Source organism: Lissotriton vulgaris, chromosome 2_1, assembly GCF_964263255.1.
Source record: "Lissotriton vulgaris chromosome 2_1, aLisVul1.2, whole genome shotgun sequence".
NCBI classification, from domain to species: domain Eukaryota; kingdom Metazoa; phylum Chordata; class Amphibia; order Caudata; family Salamandridae; genus Lissotriton; species Lissotriton vulgaris.
In genome coordinates, this window is record NC_141687.1 from 1,534,123,442 (window position 1) to 1,534,144,161 (window position 20,720).

General features: G+C 46.0%; 1 protein-coding gene across 1 annotated transcript in view; it reads right to left on the reverse strand.

Moving 5' to 3' along the window:
* Positions 1 to 6,986: 6,986 nt before the first annotated feature.
* LOC147732850 (nicotinamide N-methyltransferase-like) overlaps positions 6,987 to 20,720 on the reverse strand; it is a 201,028-nt gene continuing 187,294 nt past the window's right edge. Inside the window, exons 3-4 of the mRNA XM_086957395.1 lie at positions 7,439 to 10,116; positions 6,987 to 7,313 (exon numbers count right to left, since the gene is read on the reverse strand). Of these exons, the coding sequence (XP_086813521.1) occupies positions 9,675 to 10,116 (442 nt within the window). The 3' untranslated portion in view covers positions 6,987 to 7,313; positions 7,439 to 9,674. The remainder of the gene's footprint in view (positions 7,314 to 7,438; positions 10,117 to 20,720) is intronic.

Below are 20,720 nucleotides of genomic sequence, written 5' to 3' on the forward strand. Positions count from 1 at the left end.
CTCCTGCAGTGTAGTATACAGGCCCTAGCCCTATTAACTAGCCTAACCCCAACCGTGAGGCCCTTGCCTAGATAAAATACCCGATCCCAGCAGCCCGGCCCTGAGCCCTAAAACTGCCCACTAGCCCTGAAAACTGTCCCCTTCCAGCCAGCCATGAGCCCTAAAAACTGCCCCTTAGTCCCAAAAACTGCCCCTTTCCCATCCCCAGCCCTGATTCTTAAAACTCAGCCCCTTAAAAATGACCCCAACTGCAACCCCCCTCCCTGAGCCCTATAACCAGCCTCCATTCCTCAAAACTACCCCCACCTCCTTCCAGACCCAACCCAATTTCCCTAGCCGCATCCCATTCCGTGCTTCCTGCGCATACCTTTTGGTTCCTCCCCCATCTGCTTGCACAGCAAGAACGCCGTCTCCCTTAACCCCGCATATGCGTGGTTAAGGCAAGCATTTTTCAGCTTGTGGTGAAAGGGCGTGCATGCTTAAGGCCATGTTGTTAAGGCTGTTACCACAAACTGCTGGTGATGGTTCCTGATTGAAAATCTGATTAAATGCTGCAAGATTTGAGCTACTAACACATGAAGATATGTGTCTTGAAGGGCAGACTTCATTAGAACATCCACCGGAGAAACTAGGGAAATGACCAGTTGTAAGGTGTTTGTTTGAAATATATCACTGAAATGAACCTGTTCACGAACTGAAGTTTTATGATCATTCCATAGTTTCCTAAGACTTTCCTGACAAGAACACTCAAAAATAACAGCTGCAACCTCTTTCCTGAGAGAGGATCTCAAGTATGCTTCTTTTGTGCAGCAGTGAGTTAATACATTCCCTTAAGGCTACTCTCCTCAATGTTTCTCTGGGCTAGTTGGTCTGTACACATCGAGGTTCTTGAGACTCTGGAGAGGACTCCAAAACGCAGCCTTGAGAAACAACTTGAAGGATCCAGTTGTCGAAAAATCCATCTCTTCCATACTTTTTGGAACGGTGATAGATGATCACCACAGGACCATGGGAAGGGGCCAGACTAGTCACGAATCCTGCTTCGAACCTCTGCTATTACCAGACTTGCGAGAGGCACTAGCTTATTGAGAGGTCCTAGGCTGAAACCTGGATTTGCTGAGCAGGAGGTCCGTTTTTTTCTCCTGTTTTGTTCAGACTTTTTTCTGCTGCCCTTCCAAATACATCTGTTTGTGATCAAAAGGTTAAACATGTTTCTGGCTCTTAAAGGACTTTTTAGGAACTTCTAACTAACTCCTCACCAAAAAGCTTGCTGCCTGAAAAAAGTAGCACACAATTCTTTTGTGCTGCTGCCACTTTTCATTCCTATAAATGCAAATGTCACCGGTCAGCTACAGAACTGGAGGAAGCCATTTTAGATGCTCTTACATTATCAAAGATGATGTCAGAGAGGGATTTTGCTGCGCTTCTATGTGACCCAATAGATGTGGTGGCAGAAGAGAGTGCCTGGAAGTCCTTAACCAAGGTCTGGGAAGTATACATAGCATAAAGCTCTGACCTTAAGGCAAGACTAAGATCAGCATCAGCTTGTTCTAGACTGCCTCCACATCCTTTTCCACTGGGCCATTTAAGGTCACATCCTGTGAATAGAGCCGGTTTCCAAGTGAGGTTGGTAAGTAGGGGAACAAGATTAAGAACTCAAAACCCAGTCTCCCCCTTTGTCAAATGATACAATCTCCCCATGAACTTTGGCACCACTACTCTATCTAGATCTCATCATTCTCATGTTATATGGTTCTGAATGGCAAGGTTCAGGGTACTTTAGGAACTGACTTCCTCTGGAACTCTCTGAACTGTTCCCCACTCACTCTGGGCTGACCCTCATGAGGAGGAAACTGATGGTTGGGAGCAAGATAAGGGAAAACCGTCTCCAAGTCCTCCTTCAATATGTATTTCCTTCAGGTGGAAATGCTTTCTGTACCATTTCCTTCAGAGGAGATTCACATTTTGGTCCAGAATAGGAGAGAGAACCCCTTCCTATTTTACAACCATGACACTTTAGTTGTTTGTGCTGCCACTAGTCTGATGCTGGTATCTATTTCTTTGCTTTCTCGAATTCAATATTTGGATGTGTCATTGCTTAATATATTTGTTTTCCTGGCACTCCACCCCTGGCATTGTTAACAGTACTTTATAGGTTTGCCTTCCCTTCCTACTGGAGTCTCATGAGTCTGGGTCTGTTACTCTCTTGGGTTCCAATCATGCATGGACTGCCTTACATTCTTGTTTAACAGATAATTTTGTTTGGTTTTAAGGTTCTTCCAGGTAGAATCCTGCCTTTGAGTTCTGCAGCGTGTATGTTTGAATTACCAACTCTGCATTTTGCTCAAAACTCAACAACAGAAATATTATTACGGACAATTGTATTGATGTCTAACCCATATAACACATAGAAAACGTAATGCGCTTCCAAAGTATTCTTTGCTTGTCTTTTCAGAATAGATCTAAGCTCTTGTATCCTGGTAAATAGCTGTCGACGACACTTAAGGCAGATCTTTAGCTATTAGTTCATCCCTGAAATAAATATTCTCCAGGGAAACCACTGATCAAAATAAATACAACTAACCCCAGCTTTTAACCTAAGGAAGAAGCTATGGTTCATATAAAACTAGGCCTATCATGACTGAAAATCCTGTATTTGGATAAAAGGGTGTCAAAATTAAATTGAAAGTTCATAACACAATAATTCGAAAAAAGTTAACAATGTGTTATTTTAGGTCACCTAAATAGTTTTGCACTACAAATTAATTTAATCGGTTATGACGTTTGAGCACTAGCTTGTCATTATCATTCAATTAATAATTTAGGCTCTATTGATATAGACACTAAAATATTTCATGTAAATGCACAATTCTTTATATAATTTATGAGTCATCATTTTCATAAGGTCTATCACAAAGAAAAACACAATAGATGTGCTGACATCAAAAGGATTGAATACCAGAACATTTATTGTAATTCATTTCCAAAGCAATTGTTGCTGGTTTAGCATACATGGTTTTCACATACAAAGGTTCTATCAAGACTTTTGTGACCTTATTCGATGACAGCAAGAGGAAAGAAATTGGACTACATTTGCCTTGCGTATTATAGAATTACAAAATTATTAATTTCTGCCCTCATGCACTTATCATTTCATATAAAAACGTTTACTGTAAGATAAATCATTTTTCCCTAAAGTGGAAGGATCTAACAAATGTCTGACAGTTCTGCTTCCATTGGACCTGTCAGCAGTATATCAAGATTGAGGCCCGTATTCCAAGTTACTGGGTCAGAAAATTCCCACAGTATTTACTGTTATCCCGCATACCAGAATTATGAGTTTGGCAGCTAGCATTGCACATATCCCAGGATACATTTCGGCTGGTCGAGCCTATCAAAAGTTTTCGGGGGAAAAATATCCAGTAATTACTTACATACGGATTTTGGTGTGGTAATCAACAAAGGGGGCAAGTTCAAAATTGTGGGTAATTTATCCCACCCAGTAAGTTCTGACACAGCGCAGTCAGATGTTATCAGTCATGACAAATATTTGCTCAAACACTGGACCCCTCCTAATGAGGGTTACTGAGGCATTTGAGAGGTAATCTACAGCTAATCAGTCACTTCAGTCATAAATGGTTTTGGGAGAACAGATTTCTCTTCTGCATAAAGTAATCAACAAGCAGATAAATGTACACTTTTTTATGGTGGGGGCTCCCCTGCTTCTTTTTCAGGTCGCGTCTACGCAGTGCGCATGCGCTGCTTAGGAGGAGACCGTTAGCCATCGGTCCACTTTTTCACCCACAACCGTGCATGCGTTCCATTGCCTTCAATGGCAGCGTGTGCACGTGTGGAGATTCACTTGTGGGAGCGAGCGCTGCCATATGGTAGCAATTATCGCTCCTGCAAGTGAATCGCGCAGGCCCCCCTACTCCCGCGCGATGCGCCGCCCCCTACTGGGGCGCAAGCTTGTGCTTGTTCTTCTAGGGTCCATCTACTTCACCTACATGGCGATCACCATGCTGGAGCCAGCCCTGCCAATCTGGATGATGGAGACCATGTGCTCGCGGAAGTGGCAACTTGGTAACAATATCTGCTTTGCTGAAGTACAGTTTTCTCAGCACTCCAGCTCCTGAAATGAACTGTTTGGTTTGCTCGGTTGTACTAACATGCTCCCTTGAGATCCCTGTAGTGGTTGGGCTGCGCCCAGGGTGTTTACACAGCTGAGAGCTTCGCAGGTGCTGCTTGCAGTCAAATAAGGGTATTTATTGTGCTGCTTTCCAACGGAGCACTTGCTATTTGCTTTTCCTTGCTGCTTTCCACTGTGTGTCGGAGTCTTACAGTACATTGCTCAGCTCTCGAGGGGCTCCGAACTTTCAATATGTGGCGCCCTCACTCTGCAATCATAATTTTTTTTGAGTGCATTGAGGAGTGGTCATTAAAATGTGGTGCTAATCCGTGAATGCTGTGTGACCCTTCCACCAAAATGGTAGTGTCTGCACGGATGTCACCTCATTCAAGAGGTGTTTATGTCCCTCCTATTTGTCGAGAAAAAACACTCATAGGGGCACAAAAAGGAGCCCTGGGGTCACAGTTGCAGCCCCTTTCGAACCCCTATGATGAAAAAGTGTGACACGATTGTGCTTGAAAGTGAGTTTGACACTATTACAGGAGCACCTGGAAAGGCTCACAGTGCTTTTATTTTGGGAATACGGTCATTTTGAGAAAGCAGAGTACAGTGCCGCGCCGCCCGCCGCTCACACTCCTCTCACTCATCATGCCCTGACCCTCCCTGGCCGGTCCTCGGGCAGCAGAGAGCTCACGACTTCTTCCAGCTGAGTGCTCCGGCCGGGGGGGGGGGGAGGCGGGATGCATTAGGAGGGGGCAGGGGGGCACAGTCTCTTTCTCATCCCCAGACACAGTGAGTCTGTCTCTACACTCATGTCCAGGCAGAAAACTGAAGCGAGAGGGGTGTCAGAACCAGACAGAGGGACACCAGCCCGTGTGCGTGAGGGGGACTGGGGACCCCTCATGCCTGGGGTGTTGGGGGGGCACACAGGACTTCTGAGTGTCTTTTTCACACACAGCGAGTCCTTTATTTTACAAACAAGAGGCCAGGGGGCAAAACTCGTAAGTCATTTGTCAAAATCACTGCCAAATTCGGCCTTTATTGAGTTCAGGGTTTCTCGTGGAGCTACACTTCAAATGCAACATAGGGATTCGAGGCAGCATTACAGCACTGTATAAACAGGTCTAAATGAGTGCGTTAAACAGTTTTCTACGCCGAAGGCAGTAAACCAGTCCGCCTTTGGTGACCTTTGCAGCACCTAGCAGCTGCCTCCCCGTCTGCGCCTATGTGAAGTTTTTTTGTGCAGAGCTAGTTGTTTTTCACCTCAGATTCAACCCCAGCAAGGATGGAACTTTTATGAGGATTTTGTTCCACAAGTTCAGCTTACGCAGAGATTTTCTATGCAAAATGCCCCTGTGCGTCAAATGAAAATGTTGAGCCAAATTTACAGAGGATTGTTCGGGTCCTCACTCGGCACTGTACAGTTTTACACGCCCCTGTTTAACATGCATCCTTTACCCATGCTTCCTTTACCCATGCATGCTTTACCCATGCTTCCTTTACCCATGCATCCTATGCATGCATCCTTCACGGTTGTATCCTTTACCCATGCATCCTTCACTTTTGCATCCTTCACCCTTGCATCCTTCACCCTTGCATTCTTTACCCGTGCATCATTTACCCATGCATCCTATGCATGCATCCTTCACTGTTCCATCCTTTACCCATGCATCCTTCACCCATGCATCCTTCACCCTTGTTTAACTTCTTCGCGAAGTGTCAACATAAGGAATAAGTAAATCAATAAAGCTATTGGGTAATTTTGTTAAGTGGATGGTGGAATAATAAAGTATATTCTGTGTGAAAAAAAGTCTTGACAAACATGGCCTGTGGCTCTTTCAAAACAACAGCATACAAATTTTAGTTGCCCAAATGCCCTGTTTGTGGTTGACTGGTGTCACATAGTTCTCCCACCCTCTCAGTGGTCATCCGTTCTGACGCTTTCCTTGAACATCAGTAAGGCGGCCCTCCTGGCTATTTTGTAGAGGGTCATTAAGCATTATTGCCTTGGTTTGAGTCTGTGACTCTGGCGTCTCCGATGACTCCAGAGCTTCTTCACATGGCTATCCAGATCAGAAGATCCATGCCACAAACACTTTTTGTCCCAAATGCCTAGACTTCTTGTATTTTATCCAGGCCTTAATTTTAAGCTGGTCTTCCCTGTAATGTTTTGCCCGTGCCACCTAGTTTGTTCTTTTATTGTACTGCTGTTTACTTTTAAAGAAAGACTGGGATCTCTGGGTCCACTTACTATTTCTCTGACATCTAAAAACACCAGAACCCCTACACAGTCCCTGGTGTTGCTCCTCCTTTTCAATACCATTTTATATGTATCTCATCTCTCAAAATCTTAAAGCAGTCATAGATTTGCCTCAACCTCTTGTAGGGGGAAAATGAGATGGAAAATAGAATTAAGAAAGAGTTAAAATTCTGGACGAGTGAGCAGAAGAGAAAGGATTAAAAGAAGGAAAAAAGTTGAACAGAGATGAGAGACACCAGCGAACCCGCATGATTACACACCAAGAAACCTATTTCAGCTCCACAATCCACAACGTACCTCCAATCCACACCATATAGTGTCACCACCTGAGCACCAAACATCATTCACCACCACCATTATGCATCAGTGCACCACCTAAGCATCACATCAGTCTGCCCTCGGAATCTGGCATCTGTTGATTCTCCCCTAGTGTCCGTCCGCTGCTCGTGCTCTAATTAAATTACTGTTTTCCAACCTTCACTCCCCCGTTATTTATGTCCCTCTCCCCAGTAACAAAACAAAAAATGATAACAAAGAAGCATGAGAACAGGCAGGAAGAAGTTGCCAGCAGTGCAAGTACAAAAAAAGTAGAAGACATTTTTTATGTTAAAATCTTTTTTTAATCAGGTTTTTCAGTTGTATATAATGTTGTCTTCGTTTGTATAAAGGTAACAAAAATGCTTAACACTTTTTATTATAACTTTTCAACATAATGCACGGCAGCCACAATGCTCCACAAGATAGCCAAAAGTTCTGGCTAAACACATAAGGTCCCAAAAGCGAGACCTATTGGCTATGCCAATGCTTGTTTTCTTTTTATGTGGGCAGCCCCTAACCCCACTTTTTCTGTTTTTTTATTGGGGTGCCCCATTCCATAGCTCTCTCTCTTGCCTCCATGCCATTGCATTTCTTAAATTGCATGTTCTGCGTTGATGATCATGTACAACAACAGTAGGAGAGGTGCACAAAGGCCGCAAAACATCTATTTATAAAAGATCCTTTAGGGTGGGCATGAAATAGAAGCATACTACAATGCAAAAGTAACTGACATTTCTTCAACTAGTTTAAATTTTAAATTTTTTGCAAAGCAGAATTAGCATGCTTACCTTTGCACATCAGAATAATTTGTCATTAACACAAGCGGGAATTCCTTTGCTTTCTTGTAGCTCATATAAGGAGACATTTGGGAAAACTATTTAATGCATTTAGGATTTTTATCTTAGTTTTCTTGACATTAGCAGCTAATCAGTGCCTTGCAATTGCTATGGCTACTCTACAGGTATCTGCAAGTGCCATGGTACATAAAAGTACATTAAAAAAATCAATTACATCGTCAACTGATGTACTGTCTCTCTTATAGTGTGAAACCCAGAAGCCACGATGTACTGGTGATGTCCTATCCAGTTTGGTCTTGTTCCACTCTTTCATCATCTGAACCATGATTCAGCTTTCTAAAAATTTAATATTTATATTTTTATAAGGGTAGGTGGCAGATTCCTGAAATAAAAATATGAATGAGTTGCTACATTTCACCTTTGAAGAGTGAGGTGAAACATGACAGCATTGGCTGCTTTAAGGATGGTGCACTTATTAAACTGAGGAAATTAGAAAACATCTGGAGTGGGGAGGGCCTGTGTCCAGCTCATCTATTGCTCTTGAACCCTTTTATCTTTCGAGTTGTACCTGTTCTTTGCCACCTCACCCCTATAGAGGATGAGTAGTCAACAAACCGATTAGCACACGAAATACCCCACTCAGCAGTCTGGTCAAGAATTTGGGCTCTCCATAAAGTGAAGATTAGCCTTAACCATATCCAGCAAAATGTGCACAAGTGCCGTTTTCCTACAAGGGTATACGTCCTATACATATTTTAGCAACAGGGATTCATAATTCAAAAATCTGTTAAAAAAATAATTCACATAGAGTAAAAATAATTCTGTTTTTAGAGCTTTGTGTGCTTTTATGCATTTACAATGACTCAAAAGAAATCACTAGGGATATATTGTATTGGCCTCCGCTAAGAAGTGTTTACATATGAGGCTTCAGTGGTTCCACTAACACAGGGGCTCATTACAGTGGGCACATCCTCGGCTGTTAACATTGCGCATTGTGGTGGTGCTGCTGGCTGCAGCACCGTATGCAATGTTAAAAGAGCATGCACTGCATTTCCCTGCACCACGTGGCAGGCGGTGTCTGCCACTGAGTGCATGGAAATCCAGGGGCAGCGACCCCCCCCAAAAAGGGGGGCCCCCAAACCCAATCCCCACCAGCCTTTCCATGGCGGCATCGCTAATTTAGCGGTTGGTAAATCACTATGTGATGGCCGAAGGACCGCCACCGCCGGCCCGGTGGTGGCCGTCCTCCCGCCATCATAATGACCCCCACAGTTCACTATGCCTCTCTTGCCATAGAGGCACTGAAAATGATTTAACTAATACAATTTTACACAAGACATTTTTAAGAACACATACATAATTCAAAAACATAAGTGCGTGAAGTACAGAAAGCGAGGCTTTTAATTTTTTTATATGGAGATTTTTTAACCTCTTGACAGAACAATCTCTTTAGTTGCATCTAATAGGAAGCATTTGCAAGTGCAGCCTTCTTACACCATTCATTTATGCACATTTCCTGTACTGGTCCTCAATGTACACCATGGCTATTCCAGACAGGAAAAGCCACAGATGACCTCCACAAGCTGTAACAGCATGTGCCTGAGACAGGCAATGCAAAATTAGGGACATATTAGAGGTAAATAGATAATTTGTCCCCTGCTTTGGGGGGGTCTATAACTTGAACATTTAGAATTCCATTTATCCCAAAATGGCTTCCCTTGGGGAGGCAGGAGCCACTTCCTAGTAAAAATTGTATGAGCTTGGTGACCTTAGTAGCTAGCACAGCAGAGGCGGTATGACTGCCACCCACCCACCAGTTTAAAAGGACCCACTCAGTAATTCACACAGGTTTACTGTTAACTGTTTTGACATAATTTGGCAAATAGATTAAAGTCAGACATAATAAGACAGCTCAATAAGAAGCTAAGGATGTTATGCCATATTGGATCATTTGTAGACAATAAGGTTACACATATCAATTTCACTAATTTATGCTAGAGAATGATACATTCGTTTGATTAAGATAAAAGTAAAGGTATTCTTATATCTCACTTTAGAATTTCATTTGTTCTACAAATATTTAGAAGAAACACACTAAGGCTGGCTTATTACGCTTCAAAAAAAACACTTGATTAGAACTTTTCAAAATGTTTGATTGTATAATACTTGTTTACTTAGATTTTTTTTGTGCAAGTAAATAAAAATGCCCCAGATAATTAGAAATGTTAGCCATATCTGCCTTCTCCCTGGGAGAACTGTAATGTATCTTCAATTCCTTGATAACATAACCATTACCAATTATTGTGGTCTTGACAAACTCTTCATTAAGATTTAGACTAGGGAATAGTTTTTGACCAACCATGTAATCAATACTCCCTAAGAGTCCAATCATTACTAGATGACCACCTGTTTTTAAGAGTGTTGTGATATTTCTAATTGCCTGTGAGTAGCTGTTCAAATCACTGCAAGCACCTTCTAAGCACAATGATGTAACCAGGCAGTCTGCTGGTGGTAAGACGACTGGATTCAGTGGATTGCGCTTTGTGATGTCACATTTAAGAACTCGTTTAACTGTTGATCTTATCTTCTTTTCCTTCTCAATACATTTAGTCCTAAAAATGAATTGACAAAATTTAGAGTACACAATTATTTCTTTAAAAAGTACAATACAAAGTCATTCTTAAGTTTAATTTACTGCTAAAGAATATGTTTGTTATCCCTAGTCTGTCTCACTATCTCTACTAAATCAATTGTTCATCTTAAATAACATTGCCTGCTAAAGTAGTCCTGCCTTACAGCGTGCTATAGCCTGCTGGCTTGAAGTGCTTCCGTGACCTGGTGGCCCTGTGACTGAAGGTCTGGAAGGTCAGACATCGGAAATCCTACAGTTCTTCCCACTGAGAATGAGATGCGGGCAGTGGTGAGTTACTTCTGGTGGGTGCCAGGGTGCTGACCTGCACTTATTACGGACTACCAGGACATGGGTTCACGATTGGCTACAGTAGTGTTAACTGCCATTACCATGAAGTCATAGTGCTTCCGTTAGCTCTGTTACTTCTTGCAAATATTACATATGTTCACCGATAGATAGATAGATAGATAGATAGATAGATAGATAGATAGATAGATAGATAGATAGATAGATAGATAGATAGATAGATAGATAGATAGATAGATAGATAGATAGATAGATAGATAGATAGATAGATAGATAGATAGATAGCATTCTGCGTGGAAGCTTTGTGTTCACACACCTCAGTTTCACTCAAAACCATGGCCTGAAAGCATGTTGGCAATTGGCCAGGTGGCTTCAAGCTAGCCGTCTGGTGAATGGGTATTGTGTTGGTAATACATTTTTCAGTTACTCTGCGTGTGTTTGGAAGGAGACTGGACTAGACTTGACAAGGAATGATGGGTCTGTATGCAAAAAAATGTTAGGCTTGCTAAGAAATTGGGACATAAGGCCCCTAAAGAAATCATTATGCTTTATAAAAGTAAATGCCTTTCTGTGGGCACTTAAGGAACTGGTGAGTGGGAGCATACGACTGTGAAGAGTTTGCAGTCAGTAGAGAATAGGTTTTTAAATAGGCTCTTAGGACTCTCCAGGTCTACTCTGAGTCTTGTATTCTATAAGGAAGTGGGGTTACCGGAAGTTGTGTGTGGTCTACTCTGAGTCTTGTATTCTATAAGGAAGTGGGGTTACCGGAAGTTGTGTGTGAATTATAACTTTATAGAGCATATGTCAGGGTGGCTAAAGGAATTTTTTGACAACAATAGGGACTCAGCTAGCATTATTATTGTGTGGGATACCTTTAAAGCTGGTTTTAGGGGGGAGGTGTTAAGCTTTGGGCCATCTCAACAAAAAAAAAATTAAAAACAGAGTGTGTGCGGGGAGTGATGTCGTAGGTGACCTTGCCCGAACTAATGCCCCAACGAGCTCTAACAACATCCTGAACTTGGATAAAGGGACCTTATGTCCCTGCCAAAGTCGCCCTGCCCAGAGTAATAGCACTCGTAATAGCAAGGGAGGTGGTGGGGGTCAGAATTGTAACCCACCTCCTGTCCCATCAAAAATGCAGGTCCCGGAAGAGAAGGGAGCAATTACCCCTCCCCATGTCAATCTACCCCCTGACTGTTAGCCTTATGTAGCGGTGCTTACCGGTGTCCCCCTGCTGAAGGAGGGTAAACATGAATCGTATGACGAACTTAAAAACCAAACCATGTTCTGGCTAAGGGAAAACAGACCTCTGCCTAGTTCATTTGATGGGCGGGTTCTTCATGTGAGAAGGGTTAGCTGGGTAGGAAACAGGCCTAAGGACATGAGGGGTGATTGCATTCTGGCCAACTTCAGGGATGCCAGGGAAGCAAGGTTTATTTGCAACCAACACTCTAGCCAAGGCAGTTTAGTAATTTGCTCTCGCGATCTTAGCTATTTCCACCCTCACCCAGTAAAGCCACAGCATGCTAGCCCTCTAACCTGGGGGGAAGGGATAGAGGGTATTACCATCTCGATTTCCTTTCTTCAAGGTCGAATATGCAAAATGCAGGCCTAGGCCCTAACAGGCCGGGGTGAGGATGTTGACTTGACGTTTACCATCCTGCCGAGAGGCAACCTGTTGTAGCCGTTTCACCTGGGAGTTGTAATGTGCCTGAGCATGGTGTATTACATGGGCCTTCCTATCCTCCTGAGTCCCCTCCCTCTCTTTCCCTTAGTCCCGTGAATAAGTTTGTATTGGGTTGTTCCCAATCTGGAAATGTTCGCAGGCTGGTGGAGTCTGAGGGCAAACTACTGGGGTCCCGATCTGGGCCTAGCGTGCCCACATTGAAGCCTCCAGTAGAGCACGTTATAGTTAGTACTAACGTGAGGATTGTTAGTTGGAACATAGCGGATATCTCCAGAAACCTAGATCTTCCAGACTGAAACATCTTTATTTAGTCCTTTGGGATATGTATTTTCCAAGAGACCTGGTGTTTGGAGCCTCGTCACAAGGTTGGATATACCACGCATTTTGTTCCTGCAATTTCCCCCCTACAGGGAGTGGTCGCCCTTCAGTAGGCCTGCTTATTTGGGTCAGTATTTCCCTGGGCTGTCATATTAGGCACAGAGAAACTAAGGGGCATATTATCAAGGGTGTGTATCTCCGCTTTTTTGGCTTTAAAAGCCAAGAAAGCGGAGATAAAATTATCTCCCTATTACCTAGCTGTCGCTAACACCAGTTAGCGACAGCTAGTAGGAGATAGCGACCATCTTGGGCCCCGCTTTGCATGTCAGTGAAATGTATCACTAATGACATGCAAAGTGGGCGTGCCAAGATGTTAGCGACTGGAAACAGTCGCTAACATCGCTATCTCCTATTACCAACTTTTGGAGATATTCGCGCTTAGCGCGAATATCTCCAAAAGCTAACACCTGCCCCTGAGCAGTTCTTAGCCATGTTATCCAATGGTAGGTGGATAACATGGCTAAGAGCATTAGCTCGGTAATGCATGAATATCGCCGACTTTTCAGCGATATTCATGCATTTCGGCCGTTTTTTATCGCTTAGGAGATAAACCTTGATAATAGCAAGGCTCCTAAGCGATAAAATTATTGCCGCTAAGCCAACATAGCTATAAATATCGCTAGTTGTTGGTAATATGCCCCTAAGTCTCCTGACCTATTAAGATTATCAGTTAGAGGGCCCCAGAGAGGGCCCCAGAGGTACCTTGGAGATATTTAACATCTATGCTAGAGGCACTAGAGGGGGCACTCCATCCCCAACCCTTTCTGATCTCGAAGACGAACTCAGCCAGTGTAGTCCTGACATGCATGTCATGGTCGCCGGGGACTTTAACTGCACTTTTGAGCCCCTTGCGGCAGATGACATTTTGGGTATCTCAGTTGAAGACGTCAGGAGGGGTATTCCATCCTTATCAATAGCGCCTATCAAGAGGTGGTCCCAACGGGCTATGCAGCTCAATACCTTGACTCTGGAATATGGCCTAAGGACGGTGAATGGTAGAACACTTTTGGACCCTTGTGGAGCACATACGTTCAACAGGGTAGACCATTCATCTAGAATAGACTATATCCTATTGGGCTTTAAGCTCTGGGGCCTAATGCGGGATATGGCTGTCCTTCCCACTACGGACAGTGATGATAACCCATTATCTTTGACCCTGAATCCTATGTGGTTGCCCTCAAAAGGTCTGCAGGAATCCTCTGTGCTGCGGACAACTGGAGAAGTATGTCCCTCAAATTGTGGGAGGCGACTTAAATGGCGCACGGTCGCCCTGGACGAGGGGAAGGTTCAGAATATAGGTTCACTACTGGCAAAGGTCCTGTCCAGGCTCGAAACCACCACCTTGGACCCTCCCGAGGTATCTTTTCTTTTTTGTGACACTATCACTGCCCTGGGAAAGTTATTCCTAACCCGCAGTCGGGGCTCACCTGAAAGTGAGCGCCGGAGAACCAAGGGCAACCCGGGGTGGTATTCAAAGAAATGTCAGCGGGCGAAAAGGGCACTACTGAAAGCAGTTAAACTCAAGGGATCTGAGCTGATTCGTGTTTCCAGGAAAGAGTACAAGCACACTATTTGTGAAGCCAAGAAAGAGTGGGAGGACCAGTTCTGGTGCGACCTGAAGGAGGCTAGTGCTGGGAGAGATTCCAAGAATTTTTGGGACCTAGTAAGGGCCAGGAATAGGCCAGCTGATACCTTAATAACATGCAACATATCAGAGGAGTCATGGTTTAATCACTTCTCCCTCCTCTATACTACCAACCAGGATGTAAGACCAGGGCTGATCAAATTTCCATCTTTGAGCTCCTCTGGGTTGAGTGAGGATCTCTCCTTCACAGCTAAGGAAGTGGAGAATGTGATTGAATCTTTAGTCCCTAATAAAGCAGCAGGCCCAGATGGGCTACCGGGGGACGTGCTCCGCCTTAATTTGAAGGAATGGGGGAGGCTCATCTCTCCGTTGCTCAATGCAACTTATTACGGTGCAACACTCCCAGACTCTTGGATGGGAGCTGAGGTTGTCCCGATCTTCAAGAAGGGAGGTCAGGAGGACCCAGCTAACTATCGTCTCATAGGTCTAATCGACTCCACTCAGAAGGTTGCAGGAAAGGTGGTCCTTGGGAGAGTGCTCCAGTGGGCTGATGACAATAAAATCCTCTCTGATTTCCAAGCAGGCTTTAGGACAGGTACCGGGAATGTTGAGCAGTCATTTAGATTGCTGCTCTTATACTGGAAGGTGGTCGTACTAGGCAAAGGCAGTCTTTATCTTGCTTTTATCGACTTAAGGACTGCCTTTGACCTGGTGCCCTGGGATTGCCTATGGAAGGTCCTGTCTGACTTGGCGATGCCCGCATACATATTGTCCTTACTGGTGAAGCTCCATACAGGAAACTTTGCGCAGGTGAGGTGCGGTAAGCAGGGACAGACAGAATGCCAGTGAATAGGGGCGTCCGCCAGGGTTGTGTCCTTGCCCCCACTCTGTTCTCATTGTATGTGAACGGAGTGGAGGAGCACCTCTTGAAAAATCCATCTGATTCACCATCCCTGGCGGGCAGGAGAATACCAACTCTCCTATTCACCGACGACACCCTTCTGATCTCAAAATCCCCTATGGGTCTACAGAGCCTCCTAGACAGTTTTCAATCCTTCTGTGTGAGTAGGGGGTTAAAAATCAACACAGAAAAGACAAAATACTTGGTATTGAACCCCCCAAAAAATCTTGGACGGGCCCCTGTACTAAACCTGGTGCCCCTGGAAAGGGTTAAGGAGTTTGATTACTTAGGCATCTGTCTGACCGATACTATGCAGTGGAACTCCCATCTCCAGAAGATGTTATTAAGTCACAAAAGGGTGGTGGGGGCTCTCCTCAAAGAACAGCGGTTGTCCTCCTTTAAACCCATTGCCCCTGTGTTAGATATATACAAGGCGAGAGGTGTCGGTGCAGCACTCTACGGGGCAGAGCTCTGGGGAACACACAATATCAACCAGCTATCTTGCTCCGAGAACAAATTTTAAAAGGACCTGTTGGCTCTCCCGCAGAGTATCCCTACCCTACCCCTGATTTTAGACATGGGATGCCGCTCAATTAAAGATCAGGCAAAGCTGCGTCCCCTATTACTCTGGGCCCGCCTGTTGAGGGTTCCTGAACTTGACAGCTATGCGGAAGGGCTGATGGAGGTACTATCGATGTCCAGCTGGTCCAAAATTGGGTAGCTCAGGGATGTCAAATTCCTGCTTGGGGAGCTGGGGCTCAGGGAGGCTTGGCTAACTAGATCTGCCCCTCCTAAGTCTGTCCTTAAGAATATGTATTGGAATTGGGTAGTGGATAGGAGTAGCACTGACCCCAAACAATGCAGAGCAACCAGCGAGTTCCTCATGATCAAGGACGTGGCCCTCCGTGAACCCTACCTTGATATAATTTCAAAACCTTTAGATAGGGTTTTGTATTTTAAGTTTAGAGTCGGTATGCTTCCAGTCGGCGAATTGACCGCATGCTGGAAAATCCCGGCCCAAACCTCACCTTTTTGTTTATTTTGTGCACTTAGGGTCGAGTCTGTTGCCCACCTCCTATTCGAATGCCCCGCTTATGAAGCTCCGAGATCTAGGTGGCTAAAACCATTGTGTAAGGAGTTGGGCACCAGACACCATTTAGTGGCTTTGCTAATCTTAAAGTCCGATACCCGGCCCTTGTTTGTGTGCGGTATGTCAAAGTTTTTAGGTTGGGCATGGGTGATCAGATCTAAAAGGCTTAGTGAAATTGTGTAATTTTGGTCATTATGCTAGACCTTCTTAAGTAATTTATTGATGTCATGTGTACCTTTATAATCTTGCGAATGTTTTTATATGTTCCGGTTATTGTCCTTTTTAACTTGTTGTGTTTTGTACTGCTTTTAAAGATATGTTTTTATCGAAATAAAGCCTATTGAATCAGAATCAGAAAAGTAAATGCATTCTGTGGGCACTTAAGGAGCTGGTAAGTGGGAGCATACGACTGTGAAGAGTTTGCAGTCAGTAGAGAATAGGTTTTTAAATAGGCTCTTAGGACTCTCCAGGTCTACTCTGAGTCTTGTATTCTATAAGGAAGGGGGTTACCGAAAGTTGTTTGTGAATGATAACTTTATAGAGCATATGTCAGGGTGGCTAAAGGAATTTTTTGACAACAATAGGGACTCAGCTAGCATTAGTATTGTGTGGGATACCTTTAAAGCCAGTTTTAGGTGGGAGGTGTTAAGCTTTGGGCTATCTCAACAAAAAAAATTAAAAAAGGAGATGGAGATGCATTATCTCGAGTTGCAAATGGCCAAGGAGAAATTGACGCAGGGTATTGCTGTTCAGGGCAACATAGCCAATTTAGAGGATGAGGTTGCTAGTAAAAGGGCCAACATTTTGGGGGTTTGGGATAGGGAGAGTGCAAGAAAGTATTTGACACAGAGGAAAATATGTCACGAATTTGGTGAAACAGTTGGAACATCCTTAGCCCTTAAACTGTGTATGAATGAAGCTAGTCGAAACATTGCTGCATTAAAAGACAATGCAGGGGTTTTAAGGTCTGATCCAGAAGATATTTTGGCTATTTTTCAACAATTCTACACCAACCTTTATACTACCAAGCAAGGGGAGTTTGTGGAATCAATACCGACTTTGCTCGGGAAGCTCCTAAAATTAGATTCAGCAGCGGCGGATATGTTGGATACCCCGATAACGCTGGATGAGCTAACAAATGCAGAGAAAACGCTGGCTATGAGGAAGGCTGCGAGCCCTGACCAGTTACCCTGGGAGATATATAAAGATTTTTTTACCATCTAGAAGAGATGATGTTGGCTACGTTTAGGGTGGCTCAAACTGGGTTAGCACCAAAGACGTCGGACGAAGCTACAATTGTATTTTTTAGCAAAAAGGGCAAAGAGGTAGAGCTACCTGGCTCATACCGCCCTATATCACTTTTAAATTGTGATGGAAAAATATATTCAAACATTTTAGCCAACCATCTCTCTGAAGTTATATCCTCCCTGGTATCCCAAGACCAACACAGCTTTATACCCGGCCGGGGGACGGTGACACATATTAACAAAGTAATTACCTTGTGTTGGACTTGGCCCTTCTGGCAGGTTCACCCCTGAACTTTTTGCCTAGTGATTTCTGGTCTTTGCGCACTTTGACACTGTGGCGCAGTGTAAAGTGCGTGCGCTCCCTGAGTGCGTGGAGTGAGATTGGCCTGCCCTCCCATAGGAATGCATGGGGAATGTCTGTGTCCCTGGTAGTTCCTGATGCGTGAGGCGTGCATGCTTAAGTTTGGTATGTGCACACTCGTGTGGTTGAATGCTTTGCAACGACGTATGTGGCATGTATGTGTCTTGAGCGGAAGCGCCACTTCTAGGAGTTGGCATATTAGTGTAAAATATGCCTGGCGTGTGATTGGCTGGAGCTGGCTGGGATGCCAGGCTCCAGGAAGTCTGTGTGGGTCTGCCCCGGTGGTGAATGGAGAGATTAGCATGCTGATGTGAGGGAGGGGCTGCGCCTGTGTCCTGAATGAGGCTGGATTTCCCCCACACAATGCTGGCTCCGCCCCCTGCGGTGCGACTGATGACCCTAGCCTGCCTGTTGAATGAAAGGGGTGGTTGAGCCATCAACAGTGCTCACAGACCAGCTGCGACTGGTTCTGCCCCCACCCTGCACCTACAGACAAAGGAAAAGGTGTATAAAAGAGGGGCTGTGACCCCCATGAAAATGTTCTTGTTTGCTGCTTGAATCTGCCAGGGGCGTGCTGCTGCTTGGGCTCAGGGATGGCTTGCCTCCCTGAGCCCTGCCCAGCCCCTGGACTTCTGCTGTCCTGGACTCTACCAGGACCTGATTGTTGGCTGTTGCCCTAGCACCTGGAAGTGCTTTATGGATATTCTGCTAGCGCAAGGAGCGCTTTATTTGCCTAGCGCCTTGAAGCGCTTCCTTCTCTCAGAGAACGCTGGATTATTGCCCCTCTAGCGCTTTGGAGCTCTTTGTTTTCCCCTAGCGCCGAGGAGCGCTTTATGTCCGCGGCCGGTGCCCACCCGGCATTGTCCGCCCCGAGCGAGTGCCCACCTCGCTTAGTTTTGATTATTTTGCCCTCTGGCAGGTGCCTACCCTGCCAGGGACCTTGCCGCGATAATAGTAATTGATCACGAGGGAGCCCACTCCTCGGATCATGGGACCCCGCCTGCCTGTCTGAATTGAGCCGCCGCGCTGCCCGCGGCGACCCGGAAGTGCTTTGGCCGGCCGGCCAATGGCAGCGCGGCCGGCCGGAAGTCCCGCCCGCCGCTGCCGACCGCAGGAGGGAGAAGCCGAGTGATGGCTGCCCGGGGCCCCCATGAGGTGGAGAGAGCCCCGGGGCAGCCAGCAAAGTGTAGCCCCTGTGTTGCGAGGCGCCCCCGCAGTGGAGGGAAGTCCGGCAGAGAGAGAGCCCCGCCTGCCGAGAAGGAGACGGAGCGAGGAAGCAGAGCGCCGCCGAGCACCAGAGACCCGGTGAGTGCGTGCTAAAGGGAGAGGAGGGGCGTCGGGGCATATTGCCGGTGCCCGCCCCTCCCCTCCATAGCAAGACCCTGTGTGTCCCGAGGCCCGTGAGGCCTCCAGCAATGCCGAGTCCCCCGAGAGGGACTCCGCCTACCCCCCCCCCACCTTGCTAGTGAGCCACGAGAGGCTCTGAGATGCTGAGCCCTGCGAGGCTCACCCGCTGTTGCCCGGAGCCCCGAGAGGCTCCCAGATGCTGAGCCCCAAGAGACTCCCTTGTTCTCTTGAGCCCGAGAGGCTCCCTAGTTGTCCTCGAGTCCCCCGAGAGGGACTCCAACGTAGAAGGGGCATTCTGATTTACTGAGAGCCCACGAGGCTCAAGGGGGCATTCCTTTGTTCTCCGAGTCCCCGGGAGGGGGACTCCAACGATGCCCGCAATTGTACCTACAGCCTAGAGAGGCTCAGGGCACCCCCAGTGTTCCCGGGTCCCTTGTGAGGGACCCCACCGCCCAGTGAGGCTACATCTTTTGTTGAGAGCCCGGAGAGGCTCCAAAAGGGGGACAGTCATTTCCTCAGAGCCTGTGAGGCTCCAACGTTGTCCCCACCATTCTCACCAGTTGCCCAGCACTTTGTGGGCAACTGCCACGTTTAGGCTGGTGTACATTTGGCTTATTACAGCCTGCCCTGACTCTGGGACACAGGGCGTCCTAGCCCCAACAAGACCAGTTGGCCTAGGGAAAGTCACAGTTGGTGACTTATGTGGATTTTGCGCTATTGTGTTGTACTGCACCTCTGAATGTATTGTAGATGCATCATGTGCCTTGTTACTTACACCGCTGAACGTGTGTTGATGCGTCATGTGTTCTTACACCGCTGAATGTATTGTTGATGCATCATGTGTTTTCCCTCCTTACACCGCTGAAAGTATGTTATGCATCATGTGTTTTGTCCCCAGGTCTATACCCCTAAATGTATGGTGATATTTAGTTGGTTGTTCTTGCTAGTACAGGTGTTGCTAGTGAGGTCCTCGTTCCCTGCGTGACCTTTTCCTAAGGTGGTTAGGATTGCGTAGGGGGTACTTACCTGATTACCAGTAGTTACTTGTTTTGTGCTACAGTGATTTTCTGTTATGTGCTAAGTGATATTCCAAGGGCTTGATACTGAGCTCGCCCCCTGACCAGAGTCCCAGGACCAGTGGACTCTATTGTGCCTTCCCTGACAAATTGCTGGGACTTGTCTGATCTCCCTTGGGCCCCTGGGGCCTCGCTGAAATGTGCCTCGCTCATTCCCCTCGGCAGCTCGTGCACGGCAGCCCGTCCAAGCCTTGAGCAGCACCGCTCTCCCCTGAGCCGCGCCGCTTCGCTGGGTCGCCTGCATCCTGCCTTCCCCTCCTCTTCTGAGCCGCACACATTGGTCGCCCCAGAGAAACGCTTGTACCTTGCCGGTGGCCCGCTCAAGCCTCGAGCTGCACCACTCTCCCCTGAGTCGTGCAGCTTCGCTGGGCCGCCCACTCAAGTTTACTGAGGAGGTCACTCGCATTATCCCTGCAACCAGGTCGGGAGGTCCTGTCCGTTAGGCTCTATGTTCTAAAGTTCTAGGCCTACAAGTATTGTATTCTAAGTTCTAAAAGTGCTGATTCCTGACAGTGGTCCAGGTGGCCCTGTCTTGTACATATCCCCTGTAAATTCTGCCCGTGCCTCTGGCACATTGTAAAGTGTGTGTTTTATCTAATGTGTTTT